General features: G+C 48.1%; 1 protein-coding gene and 7 non-coding genes across 9 annotated transcripts; all 8 read right to left on the minus strand.

Annotated features, from left to right (window-relative positions):
• Window positions 1–9,024: 9,024 nt before the first annotated feature.
• LOC148516823 (small nucleolar RNA SNORA73 family) lies at window positions 9,025–9,246 on the minus strand. The gene has a single exon (XR_015879368.1). It is a non-coding gene; the product is annotated as a small nucleolar RNA SNORA73 family (small nucleolar RNA).
• A 1,300-nt stretch (window positions 9,247–10,546) lies between these two features.
• Window positions 10,547–18,184, minus strand: RPS7 (ribosomal protein S7). Of its 2 annotated transcripts, none has more exons than XM_088479506.1 (7): window positions 18,078–18,184; window positions 16,995–17,076; window positions 15,975–16,046; window positions 14,465–14,608; window positions 11,887–11,951; window positions 11,182–11,332; window positions 10,547–10,657 (listed from the first exon to the last, which is right to left on the minus strand). In XM_088479506.1, exons 2-7 carry the CDS (start codon window positions 17,067–17,069, stop codon window positions 10,580–10,582), a joined length of 585 nt encoding a protein of 194 aa, XP_088335632.1. In that variant the 5' UTR covers window positions 17,070–17,076; window positions 18,078–18,184; the 3' UTR covers window positions 10,547–10,579. The 2 variants fall into 2 exon arrangements, with proteins under 2 accessions (XP_088335632.1, XP_088335631.1); XM_088479505.1 differs by having other exon boundaries at window positions 11,179–11,332.
• Window positions 10,738–10,959, minus strand: LOC148516825 (small nucleolar RNA SNORA73 family). Its single transcript, XR_015879364.1, has one exon. It is a non-coding gene; the product is annotated as a small nucleolar RNA SNORA73 family (small nucleolar RNA).
• On the minus strand, window positions 11,549–11,768 carry LOC148516826 (small nucleolar RNA SNORA73 family). The gene has a single exon (XR_015879362.1). It is a non-coding gene; the product is annotated as a small nucleolar RNA SNORA73 family (small nucleolar RNA).
• LOC148516827 (small nucleolar RNA SNORA73 family) lies at window positions 12,895–13,116 on the minus strand. Its single transcript, XR_015879366.1, has one exon. It is a non-coding gene; the product is annotated as a small nucleolar RNA SNORA73 family (small nucleolar RNA).
• On the minus strand, window positions 15,305–15,525 carry LOC148516828 (small nucleolar RNA SNORA73 family). The gene has a single exon (XR_015879367.1). It is a non-coding gene; the product is annotated as a small nucleolar RNA SNORA73 family (small nucleolar RNA).
• LOC148516829 (small nucleolar RNA SNORA73 family) lies at window positions 16,399–16,618 on the minus strand. Its single transcript, XR_015879363.1, has one exon. It is a non-coding gene; the product is annotated as a small nucleolar RNA SNORA73 family (small nucleolar RNA).
• On the minus strand, window positions 17,291–17,512 carry LOC148516830 (small nucleolar RNA SNORA73 family). Its single transcript, XR_015879365.1, has one exon. It is a non-coding gene; the product is annotated as a small nucleolar RNA SNORA73 family (small nucleolar RNA).
• Window positions 18,185–22,981: the final 4,797 nt, after the last annotated feature.

The following is a 22,981-nucleotide window of genomic DNA, read 5'->3' on the forward strand; positions in this document are numbered from 1 at the left end:
TACCATGCAGGAAGATATACTCACTGCACCTTTCCACTACAATCAACCTCCCAGATTCAGTGTCTGGGAGGGCTATAGTGCTGTGTACACTGTCCTTGTCGGGGGGAGAGGTACACAGGGGGACCGGTCCGCGTGCTCCCTGAAGATCTGCGCTGCCAGTAAGAAAATGGCCGCTGGAGACCTCAGAGGAGTGGCCCGAGTAATCTGCAGCTCAGCGACGCCAGACTCCGAGCTGAAAGGCGCGCTGAGCTGAGGAGCCGCTGACAGGGAAGGCTTCCTCCCCTGGCTAGCATATTTAACCCCCAAGGTTGCGGCATCCCGCTTGCCGCTTAATTTACCCTGGTGGTCTAGTGGTGTGGCGGGGTAATCCTCCGATGGAGGGGGGGCCCGCCGCCACCGCTAGCGCCCCCGGTCTGTCCCCTAGATCAGCGGTGCGCGGCTTACCTTAAGCTCCCCGGCGTCTTCCGGCAGCAGTCCCGGGGGAAACCAGAGTCCGGCTAGTACAGACTCTGGCTTCCCCCGCCGCGATCCCCAGTTCAGTGCTGGCATCGCGGCGCCAGCAGGGAGTAGGAGCGGCAGCGTGGGCGTCTGTACAGACAGCCCAGCGCTGCCGCTCTGGAGAACAAAACTAATGTAAAAATAAATTTAAACTAGTTAAATAAAAAGCTTTAGGGGGCTGCTCCTGCAGCCCCCCCCCACAGGGTGACCCGACTCCGGCCGGGCACCATCTCAAACTGAGGTGCCTGTGGCTCGGGGGCGGGGTATAGGGGAGGTTGGACCCAAGTGCATCCTGGGAGCAGCTAAAAGCTTTAACTCCGTGGTGCCCGAGGATCCAGCTATACCGCAAGGTCACCCTGTGGACCCCTATGGACCCTGAAGTAGAAATAGCGAGTGCCTGCTAATTTGAGTGGCAGGCTGAGGCGTTTGTGGGTGGTAACAGGGGAAGGTGCTTGAAAACGGGGAGTGGAGATCCAAACGCAGGCGTGCCAAACGGTCAAAACGGGCGTTTAATGGGAGTGCATAATTAACACAGCAGCGTCATCGGCCACGTCACTTGGTTGTCTCTTAGCCTGAACTGTTCGCATGATTGCGGTAGGAAAATCCAACCACAAGCACTGCGAGCAGTTCAGACGCCTTTCGATGTACTCGATTAATCTAATAAATATCGGAGATGACGTATGATGCGAACGGCCAGAGGGCGTCTTTACAAAATAGCGAGCGCATATTTCGTTCGCTCAGACATAGAGGCGTCAACAGACCGCAAAGAGTGAGCGCTCTATTTAAATATCCGGCCCCTTTTTCTGAACGAGAAAGCGCAAATAGCGTCCTGTTCTGAATCAGGCCCTCAGTCTTTAGGACCCCAAACAGTGCATGTTTTCCAGGATTCACCACAGAATCACAATTGAAATAATTAGCTCCACCTGTGGATCTTTTAAAATGTGTCTGTGAGTAATGAGCACACCTGTGCACCTCGTAGGTGACCTGTCTGGGGTCCGGAGAACAGAGTTCCAGAACCACTGAGCTACAGCCACAAAATAGAGAAACACAACCTCTGCACAGGCAGGGATCATCATCATTTAGCAGGATATATTTATTTTAAGGGAAAGCGCCAAATACTCTGGCAGTGAAATTGTGGTTTGTAAAACTTGTATTTAGAACTTCTCTGGTTTCATTATGCAGTTTATAGGGCACAGTGGCAAGTGGACCACAGGCCATCAAATCCCAAACTTGTTCCACATTCAGCTGTTGTATTATAGCCCATCCTCTTCGCTCTCTTTCCACCTAACAGCATGCTACATAGTGAGTATAGGATTCAATATCCCCACTACCCAATCCTGAACATGGCCCTCATATGTAGTTTCCAGACACATCAGTGATTAGACTTGCACATTATAGCAAATCTTTTATCCACTATAGCAAGTGACTATCAAACTACGCAGGTCTCACAGGATTTACTGCAGGCAATAGTATTTGGCTGGCTGAACTTCCCTCAGTCTCCACAGCCCACCAATTCTGATTCCAGGGCCAAGTCTCACCCCATCCGTGACCCGACTGACTCCAGGGAGAGCCGTTGTACACTAATTAGTGAATAATGACACATGCCACCTCAAATGACACAGGCTTTCAAAAGATTGAGCAGCCCAATTTCAGGTCAAATGTTGAAGTCACGTTGCCGGTACTGCCTGCTTATCCAGTACAAACACCAGAACATGTGCGCATGGAAGTTACTTTATATATTTGTCTAATTTTAGACTACATTAATAATACAAACCAGACCACAATTACCTGTTACCTGAGTAAAGCATAAAACGTCAGCTCATAGTGCCAAAGTAACCTGACAAAGCAATCCATGGCTGTGTTGTATAAGTAAGCGACCACTTTATATATACTCCTTTACTTGGATTTATACCACAGTAACCACAACTATGAACAGGGCTTTCTTCTCTGCTGCAAAAGCTGTGCTAGTACTGCACACATTCACTAACAAACATTCAAATGACTATTAAAGAACATTTGTGGTGAGGTGCAATAAAGGGGCTGGCAGGGAGATTAGTAAAGTTAGGGTACAATACTGTATTATTTCTCTTCAACTTTTAGATTTTATACCAAATCTTCCATTAGAATAGGACCCTGAAACAGTTATGTAGGACCCCACTTCTTTTATATGATGGGACCCACATTTTCATGTCAGTGCATAACCAAAGTATTAAAAAAAAAAAAAATATATGAGATATGGTAAGAACTTACCCTTGTTATCTCTATTTCTACGAAGTCCATAGGGTTCCACAGGATACCTTGGGGTATAGGTGTGACGTCAGTCGCCGGGCACCATAGAGTTAAGCTTTTCAGCCTCCCAGGATGCACTAGGGTCCCCCTCCTATACCCCGCGCCAAGGCACCTCAGTTAGTTATCAAGCCATAGGCCGAAGGAGGAGAAGGAAGAAAGAGAACAAAGATCTGGACACATACAAGAATCACATTCTCACCAGAGGGAGACGGAAAACCAGTGACCAGAGCAAAGCCCATCTGCAGCACAGGTGCGACAGGGTGGGACTCCTGTGGAACCCTATGGACTTTGTAGAAATAGAGATAACAAGGGTAAGTTCTTACCATATCTCATATTTTCTACTTCAGGGTCCATAGGGTATCCACAGAATACCTTGGGGATGTCCCAAAGCAGTATCCTTTAAGGGTGGGGACGCTCCTGTGCAGAAAGGAGAATCCGCCGCCCGAAGGAAGCATCCTGAGAGGCGAAGGTGTCAAACCTGTAATACCTCACGAAGGTATGGACAGAAGACCACGTAGCAACCTTGCAGATCTGGACTGCAGAGGCACCACATCGAGCTGCCCACGAAGGACACACAGACCTAGTGGAATGAGCCTTCACAGAAGGAGGAACCGGCAGGCCTTCATGAAGATAAGCGTCAGAAATAGGCATACGGATCCAGGCTGCCAAAGTTTGCTTTGAAGCAAGCCAACCCTTTTTACGGAAGCCATAGAGGACAAACAAAGCGTCCGACTTCCTAAACGAAGAAGTGCGGTCAACATAAGGCCTTAAGGCCCGCACAACATCCAAAGAGGCCTCACCCACGGAAAGACACGGTGAGTTAAAGGCCGGAACAACGATTTCCTCGTTAACATGAAACTGGGAAACAACTTTGGGAAGAAACTCGGGCCGAGTGCGGAGCACTGCCCTGTTCCCATGAAAAACCAAGAAAGGGGGTTTACAAGAAAGAGCCCCTAAATCAGAAACACGTCTGGCCGAAGCAATAGCCAAAAGGAAAACAGTCTTCGCTGTTAGCCATTTAAGATCCACTGAGCCCAGTGGTTCAAACGGCGGTCCTTGGAGAGCCCTCAGGACCACAGCCAACTCCCAAGGCGCCACAGGGGGAACAAAGGGCGGCTGAATGCGGAGAACACCTTGCATAAAGGTGCGCACATCCGGGATTGTAGCAATCCTACGGTGAAACCAGACAGATAGGGCCGAAACCTGTACCTTCAAAGAAGCAAGGCGAAGCCCATGATCTAGTCCCGCTTGCAGGAAGGAGAGAATCCGAGACAGACGAAACTCCCGCAGTGCATAACCTCTCGGTCGACACCATTGGAAGAACGTATGCCACACGCGATGGTATATCCTCGCGGAAGACTGTTTCCGAGCTCGCAACATGGTACGCACCACAGAGCTGGAAAACCCCCGGGACCTCAGCATGGCCGTCTCAACAGCCACGCCGTCAAAGACAGCCGAGTCAGGTCCGGGTGAAGACAAGGACCCTGAGACAGAAGGTCCGGTCGTAGCGGCAACCGCAGAGGACTGTCCACGGACAGACCCTGAAGGTCTGAGAACCAGTGCCGTCTGGGCCACGCGGGAGCTATCAACAGGAGCGTCCCTCCTTCCTGTATGAATTTCCGGATTACCCGTGGAAGAAGGGAGACCGGAGGGAACAGGTATGCGAACCGGAACGTCCACCGGACGGACAGAGCATCCACCAGAGACGCCCCTTCGTCTCTTGTGCGAGACCCGTACACCGGCAACTTGTTGTTGTGCCGGGACGCCATGAGTAGAAATAAGCACAGACAGGCAGCATGAGGTCGATCTCTGGAAGACCCCACCTGTCCACCAGCAGTTGAAAAACGTCCGGATGCAGGGACCATTCCCCCGGATGAACGTCCTGGCGACTTAGAAAGTCCACCTCCCAATTTAGCAATCCCGGGATGAAGACCGCTGATATGGCCGGAAAATTGCGCTCCGCCCACACCAGGATCCGAGAGACCTCTACGAGAGCCGCCCGACTGCGAGTTCCTCCTTGCCTGTTTATGTAGGCCACGGTGGTAGCGTTGTCCGACTGGACCTGCACCGGGTGACCCTGGAGAAACCGATGTGCCTGCTGGAGAGCATTGGAACTCCGTGCGGTCTTCAAGATATTTATTGGAAGCTCTGCTTCTGTCGGCGTCCACCTGCCCTGGAACAAGTGTGGACCCGAAACTGCTCCCCAGCCCCGAAGACTGGCGTCCGTTGTCAACAGGACCCAATTTGGAACCCAGAACGGACGTCCCTTGTTGAGGTGGGTCGTCTGTAACCACCAAGCAAGGGACAGGCGAACCTCCGGGGTGAGCACAATCGTCTGGGACTTCAGAGACTGAGGCAGCCCGTTCCACTTGGACAGGATCAGGTGCTGCAGAGGTCTGGAGTGAAACTGGGCATATTCCACCATGTCGAACACCGACACCATGGAGGCCAGTAACCTCATCGCCGAGTGTAGGGACACCCGGCGGCTGTGCAGACAACTGCACACCCTTGACTGTAAAGCAGAGATCTTGTCCTCCGTCACGAAGATCCTCTGCTGTCCCGAGTCCAATAAGGCTCCCAGATGCAGACTCCTCAGAGACGGGATTAGAGTGGACCTCTGCCAGTTGATTAGCCAGCCGTGCCGTTGCAGCAGTGCAATGGTCAGGTCCAAGTGGCGTAACAGGAGCTCTGGAGATCCTGCCACCAATAACAGGTCATCCAAGTACGGCAACATGCGGACTCCCTGCAGCCGCAGAGAAGCCGCCATGACCGCATCACCTTGGTGAAAAGACGTGGTGCTGTCGCCAGGCCAAAAGGTAACGCCCGAAACAGGAAGTGGTCGCTGCGGATTGCAAACCTGAGGAACTGTTGATGGCGCAAAAGAATAGGGACATGCAGGTAAGCATCCTGTATGTCCAATGACACCATGTAGTCCCCAGGTTCGAGCGCCAGAATGATGGACCGTAGGGTCTCCATCCGAAACTTCGGTACCCGCAAAGATTTGTTGAGAGCTTTGAGGTTGAGAATCGGACGATACGACCCATTGGGTTTCTGTACCCAAAAAAGATTTGAATAGAAACCCTGGCCCCTCTGGGAGAATGGAACAGGCACTATAACTCCAGCCTGGAGCATAGTATGCAATACCTTCCGCAGCTCCGGTCTGATGGTAGACCCGTGGTGAAGAATCGCGCCGGAGGTCTGCGCCGGAAGGAGAGGGCGTACCCATGAGAGACCACCTCGAGAACCCAAGTGTCTGTCGTAGTGGCCGACCAACACTGGGCGAACTGCAGCAGGCGGCCTCCCACCCTGCGATCCCCCAAAGGGAGGACCGGACCGTCAGGCCGCAGGCTTGTCATCTGGCTTGGGGGCCGGACGTCTGGTACTCCATGCCTGCTTCGGGGGTCGGCCGATTTCTTAGGGCCAGCCTGTCGAGGAAATGACTGTGGTTTGGGCCTGCCCTGGGCCCTAGATGACCGAAAGGACGATGGTCCAGAACCAGAGGGAGCAGCGGCCGACGGGAGACAAGCCGATTTGGCTGCCGCCAGCGTGGCCACAATCTTATCCAGATCCGGACCGAAGAGAACTTCTCCGGTAAACGGCAACGCCTCCAGACCCTTTTTGGAATCTGCGTCCGCCTTCCAGGATCGCAGCCACAAGGTGCGACGAGCAGCCACCGCTGCTGAAGAAATTCTAGACACCAGAGTACTAATGTCTAGGGCCACCTCGTTGATATAAGTGGCCGAATCACGGAGATTGCCAATCAACTCCGCCTGTTCGGCCGGACAGTCGGAATCAAAAGAAGCCTCTAATGAATCCGCCCAGCGCTCCATCGCTCTGGCAACCCAGCAAATGGCCATAGCCGGCCGTGCTGCCCCCCCCCCCCCCGCAAGGGAATAAGCGGACTTCAGGCAGATCTCCACCTTGCGGTCCGTAGCATCCTTAAGGGAGGACATGGATGGCATCGGCAATGTGGCACTACGGACAAGACGGGTCACGTGAGAATCCACCTGTGGAGGGGATTCCCACTTTGCAAAATAATTATCCGCGAACGGATAAGCCACCGCCAGGCGTCTCTGCGGCTGGTATCTTTTGCCAGGCTGTTTCCACGCCTCCTCTAAATGGTCCACTAACTGACCCGAAAGAGGAAAGACTGTGGCATCGCCCTTCACATCTTTGAAAAAGGCATACTTAGATTTAGCCGCTGGGAGAACTTCGTCCTCAATCACCAAGGCTGTGCGGACCGCCCGAATCAGTCCAGGAATATATACCTTGGACTTTGCATCAGCGTCCTTACTGTGGAGAGGTTCCTGATCGTAAGGATCCAGAATCTCCCCAACATCAGACGTCCCCTCGTCATCCTCATAAAGAACCAACAGAGACGCCACCGGCCGTTTAAGCAGCCGCATCACAGACTCCCCTTGCAACACATCCGACAAGTGCTGTACAGAACTCGTCAGGGAGTTAACCCACGCTGGCTCCTGAGAAACCGGGAAATAGGGAGACTGTGGGGTACCACCAATTGTCGTGGGAAACCCTGCATGGGTGACGACACCACTGACTGCTGGGACAAACCCATCGGTGTAAACACGGGCTGCGGAGCTAACTGGCCCACTAAGGCTGTAAGCGCCTGAGCGAAACAAGCCCAGGGCGGCTCCTGTACCGGTGCTGTAACCGTAAGCGGCCGCGCCATGGACAAACACTGCCGGCAAAAGCCCTCCGCACTACCCTCCCCCTCCGCTAACGGTACTTTACATGTAGTACATTGTAGCCGGAGAGGAAAATCACTTTCAGACATGATGGAACAAAGTATGTGACCCCTCTCACCAATTATATATTAAATAGGCGAGAGACCACCCTGCAGCACCGCACCGCAAGGGCTTAGCAGGAAGAACAGGGACAGAATAAAGCTGACAGTTTAGAAGAAAAGTTACAGGCAGCAGCGCTAGCACAGTCACATACAATGCAAAGAAAATCAATTCCTGCACTAACAGCGCTGATCACTCAACTACGCAGACACAGGGCCTGGTAGGACACAGCGCTGCATACACAGACCTGACCACAGCGGAGGAGAGGTATGCGGGGGGACCCAGACCACGATGCTTCCGTCCAGCGCTTCCAGCAGCGTTCACCATGCGCCCAGAAGAAGATGGCCGCCGAGGAGCAGAGAGGAGGCTGGCCTCGGGGAGGAGCGCTGCTACAGGACCAGTCGGCAGCGTGCAGAGAGGGCTGTGTGCAGCGGGGGAGGCGCCGGCTGTGAGACTGGGAAGGCGCGCTCCCCTGGCATGCATTTAACCCCTAGGATGCCGCAGCGCTACCGCTCTGCTGCGGTCCGCTGTCCCAGGGGGTAGTGGAAGCGCAGGTTGGTCGCCTGGCTCCACGCTGCAGCCAGTCCCCAGGGAGCCCCCTGCCTGGGGACTCAGGACCATGTGATCAGCGGGGACCCACCGCGGGACCCCGCTGCTTACCTTTGTCCCCCTTAAATCCGGCCATGGTCCGAAACATCTGGGGTCACCGCTAGCTGTGACCCCAGATGCTCACCAGCATCCCCGGATCGGTACCGGCGTTCTGGTACCGGCGGGGGTGTAGGGAAGACAGCATGACGTCAGGACTGACTGTCCATGCTGTACATCCAGATGTGCAGCCACAGCTGCATAGGAGAAAGCTTCAGGGGCTCTTCTAGCCCCCACTCCGACAGGTGCTCCCGACTCTGGCCGGGCACCAAACTAAACAGGTGCCTTGGCTCGGGGGCAGGGTATAGGAGGGGGACCCTAGTGCATCCTGGGAGGCTGAAAAGCTTAACTCTATGGTGCCCGGCGACTGACGTCACCCCTATACCCCAAGGTATCCTGTGGATACCCTATGGACCATGAAATAGAAAAACACATTTTTGGCTTCTCTTTTAAAAAGTGATACAGTAACAAGATCTGTATCAGTTTAATGGTGCATACACACGGTCAGATTTTTCCTTCAGATCTGAACGATAACGATCTAAAAATCATTCAGTCGTTCATATCTGAAGGAAAATCTGACATACCTGAACGATGGACGATGCGCGTCCCAGTTTGTCAGATAACAATATCTGACATCTGATGTGTTTGCAGTCAGACTTGGACGATTCCATTCATTTTAATGCAGTCAAAAATCATTCAATCGTTCATCTGACAAATCTGACCGTGTATTCTCCATTACTCACAAAGCACTAACTAAACAACTCTCCTATCAGAACCACAAGCAATAGCATGTATCCTGCATGGTTTGTCTCCCCAGTCATAGCCCGAGAGCTCTGGGAAGGTGTAGGAATATACAGGACGCCATCCACACCAGCCACAGGGCCGGGGACGTGCATGCTCTCCAACGTCGTGGAAGGGGACTGTACGTCACTGCACCAGAAGCTGCTACGCTCCCATAGTCCACAAGGACAGAGCCTACGAGTGTGACCTCACAGGGTATCCACGTTAGGTAAGTGAACAATTTCTAGAGAATGATTCTTACAGAGCTTCCTAATTATTCCACAATGCCATTAAAAGTTATAGTAACTGTATGAAAGTAATTTAGGTAAATACCAAAACTCTTGCTTGTAGAGGCTCCCAAATGCGGTGCTCAAGGCTCCCCAATAGTTCAGGTATTAGAGCTAGCCATGGCTGAGCACAAGTGGTTAAATCAAATTGAATGAGACACGAATTAAGTCACCTGTGCTCAACCATGGATCTCTCTAAAACCAGAACTGTTGGGGAGCCTTGAGCACCACATTTGGGAACCTCTGTACTATACAGTAAAAGCCTCCATCTACACAGCTGTATGTGAAAGTTTAGCTACAGCCAAATATTTCCTGTAGATACTGAAGTCATCCACCTTTTCTAAGGATTAGCAATTTAAAAGCTTTGCAAAAAACTTTATTTTATAATTTTGTGACAAGCCTAAACCTTTAAATTGTACTCATCTACTAAATCAGGATGTTCCCCAACTCTGTCCTCAATACACCCTAATGTCCAGGTTTTAAGTATATTCATGGTTAAGCACAGATGGTTAAATCAAAACACTGAGGTACTATTTAAGTCACCTGTGCCCAATCATGGTTATCCTTAAAATCTAAGGGGTCTATGTACTAAGCAGTGATAACTGACAGAGTGAAAAGTGATAAGTCTGTGATAAGGTGCCAGACAATCGGCTCCCAACTGTCATTTTTCAAACACAGACTGTGACATGACAGTTGGAAGCTGATTGCGATAAGCGCCAGCCAGACTTATCACTTTTCACTCTGTCACTTATCACTGCTTAGTACATAGACACCTAAGACTGTTAGGGTGCCTTGAAGACGGGAGTTTGGGAACCTCTGTACTAAACAGATTGTCACCTTTTAAACAGCTACTACTTAGGTATCACACCTCTGTGATGTCCCTAATGTAGCATTTCCCAACTCCAGTCTTCAAGGAACCCAAACAATGCATGTTTTCTACATTTCCTAGCTGGGCCACAGGCTTATTTATTACTGATTGGCACAAATTAAAAGCCACAGTTGGTACTAATTGCACTTGATTGATTCTTTGAAGAGACAGGAAAAACTGTTTAGAACCCCAAGATGACTGGAGTTGGGGAAACTTAAGCTAATGAAATGTTATGCTGAAATGTTCTCTAATCCGTTCCAACCACCACAATAGCTGCTCCCACTACCTACAGGTTACTAAAGGGATTACATGATGAGCATGTTAATGTACCTGGTGCTCAGTTCTGTTACACCGATAAGAGACAGACACAAAAATAACAAGTACTTTTTATTCGATCATTTTGCACTTTACAGCTGGAACTCAGGGAATTCAAAAACCACATCTTTGCCTGTGAGTTTCTTGTAGACACCCGAAAATGTTTCAACCTGGACAGAAGGAAGAGAAAAAAACTTTCAACATCCAAGGACAGAACACGAAGTCAATCGTAAATATTTCATTGCAAAACATTTGTGTCCTGCATGGTTTGTCTCCCCAGTCATAGCCCAAGAGCTCTGGGAAGGTGTAGGAATATACAGGAAGTAGTCCGCACCAGCCACAGGGCCGGGGACGTACATGTTCTCCAACGTTGTGGAAGGGGACTGTACGTCACTGCACGAAAAGACGCGACGCTCCCATACGCCACACGGACAGAGCCTGCGAGAGTGACCTCACAGGGTATCCACGTTGGTTATCTTTGTAGTCTTGATTTTAGGCAAAGTCTCACTGAAGTGCAGTTGCATTCATGGGTAACTTGTGAATGGCCAAGTACAGTATGCAATATAATGAAGCACAGTGTCTAACCTAATTGTATTGGTTCTCAAATGATCTAGGCAATCTGAGAGCGCATGTAGCCAAATGGTTAACAATTTGCAGTATAATTTAGGAAGTACATGGATACGCAACTTACTACCTTGTGTTCAACATTGTTCTGTTGTGCCTTGTCCAAATGGACTTTGATAAGCCGACTGCCGTCCAACTTCACACGGATTCTTTTACCCACAATTTCACTCGGGAAAACTAAGTCTTCAAGGATGGCGTCATGTACCGCAGTCAAGGTACGGCTAGAATTAAACACATCCCATTAGCACCACAGGTAACTCAGCTTGTATAATAAGTGCAGATCCAACAACTATGGTGGGTGAGGACTTGTACAAAAATAACACACACAAGTAATTAGAGCGTAGCAGTTAAGATTACGTTATAAATCTTCAATGCAGGTTATGTTTGGGATACATGTATAGTGGACTTAAAATTAAGGCTGAGTACAACTAAACAAAATATATGCCCTGCATGGTTTGTCTCCCCAGTCATAGCCCGAGGGCTCTGGGAAGGTGTAGGAATATACAGGACGCCGTCCACACCAGCCATGAGGCCGGGGACATGCATGCTCTCCAACGTCGTGGAAGGGGACTGTACGTCACTGCGCCAGAAGACAACGCTCCCATACGCCACATGGACAGAGCCTGCGAGTGTGACCTCTCAGGGTATCCACATTGGGGACAAGTGCTTGGCCTTTATATTAAATGCTTCACTCTAGTTATAATTTATACTATCTACTGTAGCAAATACAGCCTAACAATTTCTAATAAAGGATCAATGAAATATTGACCTTTACCTTCTGGGCCGCTTCTGCTTGTTTTTTGTGCGGCTTTTTCTTGTTGGTTTGGGCAGAATCCTTCTCTAGAAGAAAAACAAGACTTTCATAATTGTTACGTTCACAAGTCAAGATTAGCCACTAATGACTGGATGGTATTCACAAACACTTAATGACCTCCTGTTCCCTCAGTTATTTCTTCACTAATGCTACCCAGCTTGCAATCCAGAGCTGATTGAAAGGTATGCAGAGAAAGTGACCCCCAATACCATTAGCACCCCCATCTATTAGAGATAAGCAGTTTGGTTTTGGCTCTGATCATCCAGCTAAGTTCAGATCTCAGAACGAGACAGTCATCTTTCATGGACATCCTGGCAGAGATGCCATGAAAGACTAAGTTCTTCCTCTCTGAATTAGAAACCAAAACCCAACCACTCATTTCTACTAATTATACATATACATTTTAATGTGTTTTACGAGACCACATTACTGTACTAGTGTTAATTCTAGGTCCAGCACTGGGCAGAGTGGCAGACCGTGAAGGGCACACTGGCTCGTGCTGCCGAGAGGGTGCGTGGCCACAAGGGGACCGACACCCTGCTAAAGCAGCCTAGCGGTAAAACCACTCTACGGTTTCAACATTTAATCACACACGGCGCTCAATAGAGTATTAGGGGCATATTTACTAAAGTTCGGGTTTTTAGAAGTGGAGATGTTGCCCATAGCAATTACATTCTACTTAACATTTATATAGCACCTTCCAGATAATAGCTAGAATCTGATTGGTTGTTATGGGCAATACCTCCACTTCTAAAAACCTGCACTTTAGTAAATATACCCCTTAGAGACAGGAGAGCTGCATAGCCACACAGATCCAGACCATCAAGGAGAGTGCAGTATAGTAGTTTTGCCAGCAATTCACATTAGGCTAAAGACCAACAGAATATCGCTGAAGCTGGGGACATGTTCAAAAATGTCACAATCAAGTTGCAGAAATGAAACAGATTTGCACACTAGTTTATTGTACATGTATGTATCCTGCATGGTTTGTCTCCCCAGTCATAGCCCGAGAGCTCTGGGAAGGTGTAGGAATATACAGGACGCTGTCCACACCAGCCAGAGGACCGGGGACGTGCATGCTCTCCAACGTCGTGGAAGGGGACTGTACGTCATAGTGCCAGCAGACACTACGCTCCCATACGCCACATGGACAGAGCCTGCGAGTGTGACCTCTCAGGGTATCCACGTTGGTCAAGATAAATTAACATTTCTGAATTGGCAAGTGTGTACGCTGGACCCAGAGTCCAGTCGCTGACTAGGTCGGTACGACGTCTAGTGAGTACCAGCCTCTAAGTTTTCCTATTAGATCCCACATAAGAGCCACTGATATTCATAACTTAAACAGTCACTTTGCCCCTGAACTGACAGCTTCCATTTCTAGTTGCACTGGCTTTTTAATATCAGCCACTAACAGATGAAGTGCAGTTCCAATAAACCATAAATCAAGATTATCTTCAGCAAAACGAGCATCTACACCAGGAATCATCAATAAGCGACCCTCCAGCTGCTGAACTGCAAATCACAGCATGCCTTGCAATGGCTTTAGCATATACAAGCCAATTAGCAAAGCTGTGGCAGGGCATGCTGGGATGTAGTTCTACAACAGCTGGAGGGCAGCTTATTGCCCACCCCTAATCTAGACTGAGGGTTTCTAATGGGAAACCATTTTAATATTAAAAATAAAGTTGCTCTAGTCTAACTAGGAAAAAATAAATAAAGAGTATGCGAATAAAAGCACATTTAACTACAGTAAAAGAAAAATGTGGTTAATAAGCTTTCACAGGGCTATGCTACTATACAGCGATTGAACGATAACTTCATTGTTATCGTTCAATTGCTCGTTAATCGGGCACAAAATGACCAGCGATGCGCGCTCCCGCTGGTTGTTTACGACATCAATCATTACCCAAACATGCTGGTCTGCCGATAATGACAGATTAACCATGTTCAGGGATGACGGAGGCTGCCTACACTGAACAGCTAATCATTCAGTGTAGGCACTGCAGGGGATGGAGAACGACTGTACGATTATGATGTCATAATCATACAGTCTTCCCTGGGTCGCGTAGTGGATACGCACCTTTAGATTATTAGCATCTGATGAGTTATAGGCCAGTGGTTCCCAAACTTAGCCCTCAAGGCACCCCAACAGCCCAGGTTTTAAGCATGCTTGTGCAGATAGAAACATGGATATCCTTAAAACCTGTAGTGTTAGGGTGACTTGTGGACAGTATCATAACTACTGCTATAGGCCATTAAGTATCTGTGTAATGGATTAGAAAGCAGCCTCACAGTGCTGGGGTTACGAGTTCTATTCTGGTTATTGTATGTTCTCCCCGAGCTCGCACCTATTCCTCTCAGGTGGGTTGGAAAGCCATACTGAACTGGCTTCTGAAGAACTAGTGTGTGATTGGGAATCTAGACTAGCGCTAATGAGGCTGTGAAGGATGCTATGTACCCTGGAAAGCACTGCGTAATGTGGAAGCGCAACAAAATACAGCGAGATATTGGACTACAAACATAATCTCAGCCCATTTACCTGAGCAATGAAGACCACGTGTTTACCGCTGAACTTCTTCTCAAGCTCACGCACAAGTCTAACTTGGATCTTCTGGAAGGACTTCAGCTGAGGAACTGGAACGAAGATGATTATTGCTTTCCTACCACCCCCGACTTCAATTTCCTGTGAGGAATAGACAGTAGAATAACAGCTACACCACGGCCTTGCCCCAAAACACCAGAAACTCTTACAGCTAACAGTAACTATTCTATGGGCTCGATTCTATTCAGCGCAATGTAAATAGCTCCGGAAGTGAGCTCCCAGAGCTATTCAATACACAGCGCTGACAAGTCCGACTAATGATTTCTGCTCTCATCCCTCCGGGGATGAGAGAAGAAATCCGACAAAAGTCCCGGCGCGAGGCTGTTTTCTGCCCTTAGCGCCGGGAAAACAGCCTCGCGCTGGGAAGTTAGGTCGGGGAATGCCAGTTATCGCACCTAAACACCCTGTTTAAGGCGCGATAACGAGCCTTCCCCGACCTAACAGCGCGATGAATTGAATAGCTCCGGGAGCTATCTCCCGGCGCTATTTACATCGCGCTGAATTGAATCGTGCCCTATGTGTGGCATCCCCTTTCTATAAAATCCACCACATTACTAGAAGTCTCCCAGAGGGACAGGTTTCTAGACATAGTGACAGAGATATATTGGTGGCTCCTACAATGTCACAGCATTCTACCAAGCAGCAACCGGTAGAGATGCGCAGATATCGGTGCACAGCCAACTCAAAGCTTTGCCACAGTAACCGTAAAACAGTTTCCAAGTGAAGACAGTTTGACCATAATTCTACTTTTAGATGTATTACACAGACATTTAGTGAGTATGTGCCCTGCATGGTTTGTCTCCCCAATCATAACCCGAGGGCTCTGGGAAGGTGTAGGAATATACAGGACGCCGTCCGCACCAGCCATGAGGCCGGGGACGTGCATGCTCTCCAACGTCGTGGAAGGGGACTGTACGTCACTGCGCCAAAGACGCTACGCTCCCATAGGCCACATGGACAGGGCCTGCGAGTGTGACCTCACAGGGTATCCACGTTGGGTAAACGGCATCATTAAAGAAACAGCCTCAACACAATAGTTCACTATTACCAGGACAATCAGCAAAACTATTTCCTCTTAATTGAAGCAGATTTTTAAACTTCGTAAACTTAGTGTTTGACAGACTAATTTCCTTACACTCTTACTGTGTAACCTGGTTGTAGCCTTGAAACATTACCATTATTTGCATTAATAGAATAGTAAAGTAGACCGCAAAAAAATCATTGACAACCAATTATGAAGTAATGCAAAGATGAACATATAGCTTGTAGGTACAGATTCCTTGTCTAGGGCACAGCGCACTACCTGAATACACTTACCATAGATCAAACTATTATTACATAAGTAGAGCATTCTTTAGTAAAGGCAATACCCCATTAATTGTGAATTCCAAGCCTTTGTTTAGAAAGTGTATACCCCATCATGCCAGCCTGTGTGTTTATACTGTACCTTTGCTGCAGTAATATTTAGTTCCCTTAATTGAGCTTTAAGGTCAGAGTTCATCTCCAGCTCCAGCAGAGCCTATATGGGAAAACACAAAAATGTAACCATTTCATAAACTGAGTAAAGCCCATTCTGAATTACTTATGTCACAGCTGGGGATCAGTTCTATACTGGTTGGCCATTAAACCACTCGGCAGTAGCAATGAGTATTTGCTGCATTGCAAATTTTACATTTTACTGTAATGGTAACACAGAATTATTGGGAGTTTTGTAAACAAACTAAAAAGTATCTGCTTTAAAACTTAGGTGCAGTAGGCGTAAAAATCGCTGCACATATTACACATCAAAGCATTTTAAATAGAGTAATTCAAATATATATTGTCAACCTGAAATTACCAAATTGAGATAGACAATACGTAAAAGCATAATAAGCTGTATCCTGCATGGTTTGTCTCCCCAGTCATAGCCCGAGAGCTCTGGGAAGGTGTAGGAATATACAGGACGCTGTCCACACCAGCCACAGGGCCAGGGACATGCATGCTCTCCAACGTCGTGGAAGGGGACTGTACGTCACTGCGCCAGAAGACAACGCTCCCATAGGCCACATGGACAGAGCCTGCGAGTGTGACCTCACAGGGTATCCACGTTGGTTCACAAGATAGGAACCACACATACATAGTACGTAATAGATCAGACAACTTTAGTGTCTTCATTTCTGTATGTCTCTTAGGGGTAGATGTACTAAGCTTTATAAAGAGAGTACCAACCAATCAGCTCCTGTTATTTTTCAAACAGCCTGTAAAATAACAGTTCGGAGCTGATTGGTTGGTACTTTCTCTCCCCAAGAGCTAGTTCATCTCATCCTGAATCCATTAAAGCAGTCAACATAAGCATCCATGTACCACAAGAGCAGCATGGTCAGCGCTGAGTCAACCATGATAGCAGCTTTGGGACAATAGGCGACAAAGTAATTTGCAGATAGCCAGCAGGTTACGAATTTTAACATTGTAATAAAAACCGACTCACCTGGGAAATGCCAGACTCAAACTCGTCCGGCTTTTCGCCATTCGGCTTCACGATTTTGGCGCTTGAACTGAACATGGCCTTCCTGCAGCAAGAAAGGAACAATTAGCGAATTACTGAACTTAGTCCAACTTCCCCAAGTCTGTTATACCGTAAGTGTAAACACTCTGCATTTCATCCACACAACTGGGCCCAAACCAATGAACAAAGCCATATACGCCTCAAACCCTACCTGGTCAACACTGGCTTATGTTCTCTACATAATGAGCACCTAGAGTTACCTTACAGCCTGATAAATGGCATGTATCCTGCATGGTTTGTCTCCCCAGTCATAGCCCAAGAGCTCTGGGAAGGTGTAGGAATATACAGGACGCTGTCCGCACCAGCCACAGGGCCAGGGACATGCATGCTCTCCAACGTCGTGGAAGGGGACTGTACGTCACTGCGCCAGAAGATGCTACGCTCCCATAGGCCACATGGACAGAGCCTGCGAGTGTGACCTCACAGGGTATCCACGTTGGGAAAAAGGTCAGAACAGCAGTAAGTTTACCAAGGAACCCCAGGTACACAGGGTATCCACAATGGGTGACACACCAATAAAGTGCCAATTACCCTAAACAAAGCCCTATATAAAGGAAGCACCTAGTCTTACGCCTGTATTTGTACAACCACCTACCCCAGCTTAAGCAGATATATGTATTTACCCATGTTCTATGCACGTTACATAGGATAGACAGGGCACAAGTATAGCACAGGTACCAGGACCCGGCTGCACCCTTACACATTACAGGGACATATTACACCTGTACACATACTAGGAAAAGAGCTGGACCCCACGTGGTCTCTCGCCGCCCGCATCTGCACGCATTCTGACCCCACACGGCCACCATCGCTCCCCGGCCGCTGGATGCAGCTTAACCAAAATCCGATGTCATCCCCGCCAGACACGGCCCCCGGCGGGGAAACCATCAAAGCCCTGGGAAGAGGGGACCCGTTGCCTCCGTCATACGCCACCATTTCGCGCAACAAACGGTAGGGAGACGGGGATAAAGTACACATTAACTACAGAGGATCCGCCGCACTCACCGTCCTCTCTCAGTGACGGCCTAGGAAGAGGGCGAGATCCCGCGAGAGCGGCCCAGATCTCGGCAAGGCGAAAAGGACGCTGGGAGATCTGCAGAGAGTATTTGAGCGCGGTGCCTCCTCCCCTAGTGTGACATGACGTTGAGGCTGGCGGAAGCCTGGCAAGTAAGGGCGGAAGTGCATAATAATAAGGGCGGAAAAGCTTCCTTACTATGGGCAGTCAGTCGACCAATTACAGAAACGCAGTAGCAAGCTTTGCTTGATTGGAAATCTCATTCAAAGAGGATTTGGATATAGGACAAGATTTACCCAAAATAATTTAGCCATGCATACATTATATATAAAACGAGACGTGTACTATATCAAGGAGCTACTTATTGAATAGCGATAAATAAAATAATATACAATTGTTTTCTAATTGGTAATATAACTGTTTTTGCAACTTTTTTTTGTTTGTTTGTTAGCTCCTATTGGTGACGGTGTCACCCCTTGCATGATGTTCTGGTGTAAATTTGGCATTTGCTTAGTATTCTCAGGCTTTGAAGATCGTTTAACAACTTAGGGACGGATTCTGAGTGGGAAGCAGACGCTTTTGTGGCTGTGCCTGTGCCTATTGGCGGCTGCCTGCTGCCACTTTTTTCAAATACCGCTACAAGGCCCTTCCCTGGTGTACATCTGCGCATCCAAGTGTGTAAGGACTGAAACGCCCACGGTCAGAGTCCTAAGATGCTCAAATACCTCTTGGTGCATCTTTAGACGTACCATCGGTTGCACCATCTAAACGTGCACCAGCACTGTGGCAGATGCAGTCTCTTCATCCGAGTATGGCCTTTTATGTGAGCAGTTGAGCATCTGTGTACGTGAGCACTGTCACCGACACACCGCGACACTCCCATAACACGCCCATAAGACTGGGCATCGTTGTACTTGCGATAAGCCACTGTCACCGCTCCCAGAAACACTCACTACATTCCTAACACATTTCTGGGACTGCGTCTCAATCACAACTGTGACGCTGTGTGCCTGCTGTCTGGACATGCGCACAGAAAACATCGATGCACTACGTCCGACATTGGCCGTGCGTGTGACTCAGAATCAGGCCCTTAACATTAAAGCTGTCCAGCATTTGTGGGCTACATACAGTATTTGCCCTGCATGCAAAAAATATAACTATATTTTAGGGGTGAGCGGGTTCGGATTTCTGAGGCAGATCCGAGTCAGGCTCGACTTTTCCCGCCTGACTCGGATTCAGAAATCGAGGCAAAACGTCATCATCCCGCCTTCCGAGTCTCGCGGGTTTTGGATCCTATATAAGGTACCCGCGTCGGCGCCATTTTCTCACTCGGCTGTGGACAGTGAAGAGGGAGGGTGGGAGTTAGGGCTGGCTGGGCTGTGTAGTGTAGTGTAGTGCAGAGTAGTGTTGTGCTGTGCTGCTGTGTCCACTACTTCAAAGTCCATAGGGGCTGGCTGTGTTGTGCTGTGCTGCTGTTGTTAATAGGGGCTGTGTCCACTACTTCAAAGTCCATAGGGGCTGGCTGGACTGTGTTGTGCAGTCAGTTGTCCATAGGGGCTGTGTCCACTCCAAAGTCCTGTGCAGTGTCCCAGTCCTAAAGGGGTGCTGTAGTGGTGTCCAGGGGGTGCTCTGTCCGTCAGGGGTGCTCCCCCTAAGTGCTAAAAAAATATAATATTTTTTCTGTGTTTGTGAATTGTGTGCGCAGTAGCCGCACGTGCATCAACAAAGTAGTGCCAAGCGTGTGCCTGTGTCATAAGTAAAAGGCCGGCTGGCTTGACCGTTAAAGGGTGCTGTAACCCCCAAAGTACACTCCAGTCCAAACCAAACAAAAAAATATTTTCTGTGTTTGTGAATTGTGTGCGCAGTAGCCGCACATGCATCAACAAAGTTGTGCCAAGCGTGCGCCTGTGTCATAAGTCAAGGGCCGGTTTGGACATCTGGTCCGGACTGAAGGACGTGCCAACAATTTCTGACAAGTCTACTGTCACTGCATATGATACTGTCCTCAAAGCAGCAGCGACAAGCGTGCGTCTGTCTGTTAAAGGGTGGTGTAACCCTCAAAGTGCGCTCCACAAACAATAAAAAAATTCTTTTTTTTTCTGTCTTTGTGAAATGTGTGGGCTGTAGCCGCACCTGCATCCTTAAAGCAGCAGCGACAAGCGTGCGTCTGTCTGTTAAAGGATTACATCGGTGACAGCATCCAAGTAGGCATGTCAGACAGTCCGTACCTGTACTGGCAGGAAAAAGAAGCAATTTGGAGGTCCCTGTACAAACTGGCTCTATTTTATCTGAGTTGCCCCCCTCCAGTGTGTACTCCGAAAGAGTGTTTAGTGCAGCCGGGAACCTTGTCAGCGAAAGGCGTAGGAGGTTGCTTCCACAAAATGTGGAGAAGATGATGTTCATAAAATGAATTATCAACTCTTCCAGGAAGACCAGCCTCCAGAACGTACAGAGGGACCTGTGGTTGTGGATTCCAGCAGGGACGAATTAATACTCTGTGAGGATGAGGATGTACACAACACTGAAGAGGGTGAGGAATTGGTGGATGAGGAGGATGAGGACGACATCTTGCCTCCGTAGAGCCAGTTTGTGCAGGGACAGATTAATTGCCAGCTTGTTTTGTGGGGGCCCAAACGAACCAATCATTTCAGCCACAGTCGTGTGGCAGACCCTGGCGCTGAAATGATTGGTTTGTTAAAGTGTGCATGTCCTGTTTATACAACATAAGGGTGGGTGGGAGGGCCCAAGGACAATTCCATCTTGCACCTCTTTTTTTTCTTTGAATTATGTACTGTTTGGGGCCTAGTTTTTCAAACCGCCATCCTGTCTGCCACTGCAGTGTCACTCCTAGATGGACCACGTGTTTGTGCCGCCCACTCGTATCTCTTAGCATAGTCATCCAGCTACCTCGGTGCAACCTTTTGGATATAAAAACACTATTTCTTTGCTTTGCTCCCAACTCTGAATCATGCCAAAAGATAATAAGCAGGACCCTCTTTCCTTTTTGTCTGTTATTATTACCCAGGCTCCTGTTATCACTGTTTTGTTCCTAATTGTAAAGTGCAACATAACATGTTGGCACTATATAAGAAAATGTTAATTAATAAAATAGGTCCCCACCATTTGCACATTGGAGCTGCCAAACTGCATTTACCTATACTAAGGCCCGTATTCAAGTAGTTTCGTACCCACGCTACTTTTTTGCATGCCGTACTTTTCGCAGAGTTCGCGTGTTTTGGCTGCGAACATTTTTTTGTGCGCGCCATTGCTATTCGCCGTATTCAATTCCAAAACACAAAAACGCAACCCGGCGAAACTTAAACAGGCGAAAAGTGATGTCAAAAATGGAGAAATCAGCCTAATGCTGCCCATCCACTTAAAGATCTGAAAACGACTGCACGATTACGACATTGCAATTGTGCAGTCGTTTGTCAGTCTGTGATGAGCCTGCACTGAACGAGCAGTCGTACAATGCAGGGTCATCAATCATCTGCAAACATGCTGAACCTGATTATATCGTCAGGATGTCCAGCATGTTTGCACGATGATAGATGTCTAAACGACCAGCGGGCACGCACATCGCTTGTCGTTTTAGACATTTTTGCAAACGATATATGAACGATCAAACATCGTTATCATTCAATCGCTCAACTTAATCGTCTAGTGGATGGGCACCTTAACACTCCCCAAAAGATGTACTAACATTGGGGACCAATATAGAAGTCCCCGAATAGCCCTACTGAAGCTATTTGGGGTACTTAACTGCTGTCAATTGCTTCTAATTAGCGTATTTGCACAAGTGTTGAAGAATAAAATTTTGCTGTTTTTTTGGTGAAAAAAAGTAGTCCTAACAAATTTGGGGTACTTGAAAATGGGTGTTAGCATGTTTTATAGTCGCTAAAGTGAAGTGTAAGAAATCGTGAAAAACCCACCTGAAGCAAGCACCTGCAATAAAAAAAAACACCTTCCCCATTCTAGCAGACCCCCCAATTTCGCTAGTGTAAAAGTTTGTACCCCGACTTTGTACTTTATCGCCCCCATTTATAAAGTCATTTTTTAGGGTGGTCCTCACTTTTTGGGGGGCATTTTTGGACACAGTTATCCTTTGGGGGGCTGTTCCAAAGGTGCTGAGTACTTTCCCCACCTCTGCACCCCAAAACTGCAATTCTGCGCTTTTTTCCGCCTGCTATACAGAGGCGAATCTTTTTCGCCTATTACGTTGCATTGCGTTTTTGCGTACACGAAAACTGTTTGGAATTTAATACGGAGAAAACTTTCCGCCTGGTGAAATGACGTCATCCACAATACATTTTCGCCGATTCCGACTTTTCGCATCTAATTGAATACGACCCTAATTGTGAAAGGGGTATTGGAAAGGCCTCTATAACAGACGTTATGTACTTAATTGGTCAGCAAGGTACATACCAACTTCCCCATATTTGGAAACACCCTCTAAAATATGTGCTGCAGATTTGCACATACTCCGCAAAATGGGCATGGTTAAAACAGTAAAAAGGTCACTTTTCAATCTGTTTCCAGTTTTGGTCCACCTTATTTATTAATTTTAACTTTTATGCTTTTTTTGTTTTGGTAAAATACATAATTTGAGCCTGTTTTTGTTCCTAAAGTATTATTAACCTCAATAACATTCATTTCTAGTGAATTTTGACCACCTCACAGCTGACAATATTGATTTTTTTCATCTAGTTTAGGGCCAAAAGTTTGCATCCAGCTAGCTGGCTGACTAAGCTAAGCGACAGCAGTGGGCGGCACTAACATGTGGCAGTTCAGCTTCCAACATGGTACAGAGTGGCATTGCAGTGGTAGACAGGATTAAACTATACGACTCCTAGGAATTTTAAAAACCAAGAATATTTTCCTTAACTAAGTCTGA

Source organism: Taudactylus pleione, unplaced genomic scaffold (genome assembly GCF_031769625.1).
Source record: "Taudactylus pleione unplaced genomic scaffold, aTauple2 ptg000238l, whole genome shotgun sequence".
Classification (NCBI taxonomy): domain Eukaryota; kingdom Metazoa; phylum Chordata; class Amphibia; order Anura; family Myobatrachidae; genus Taudactylus; species Taudactylus pleione.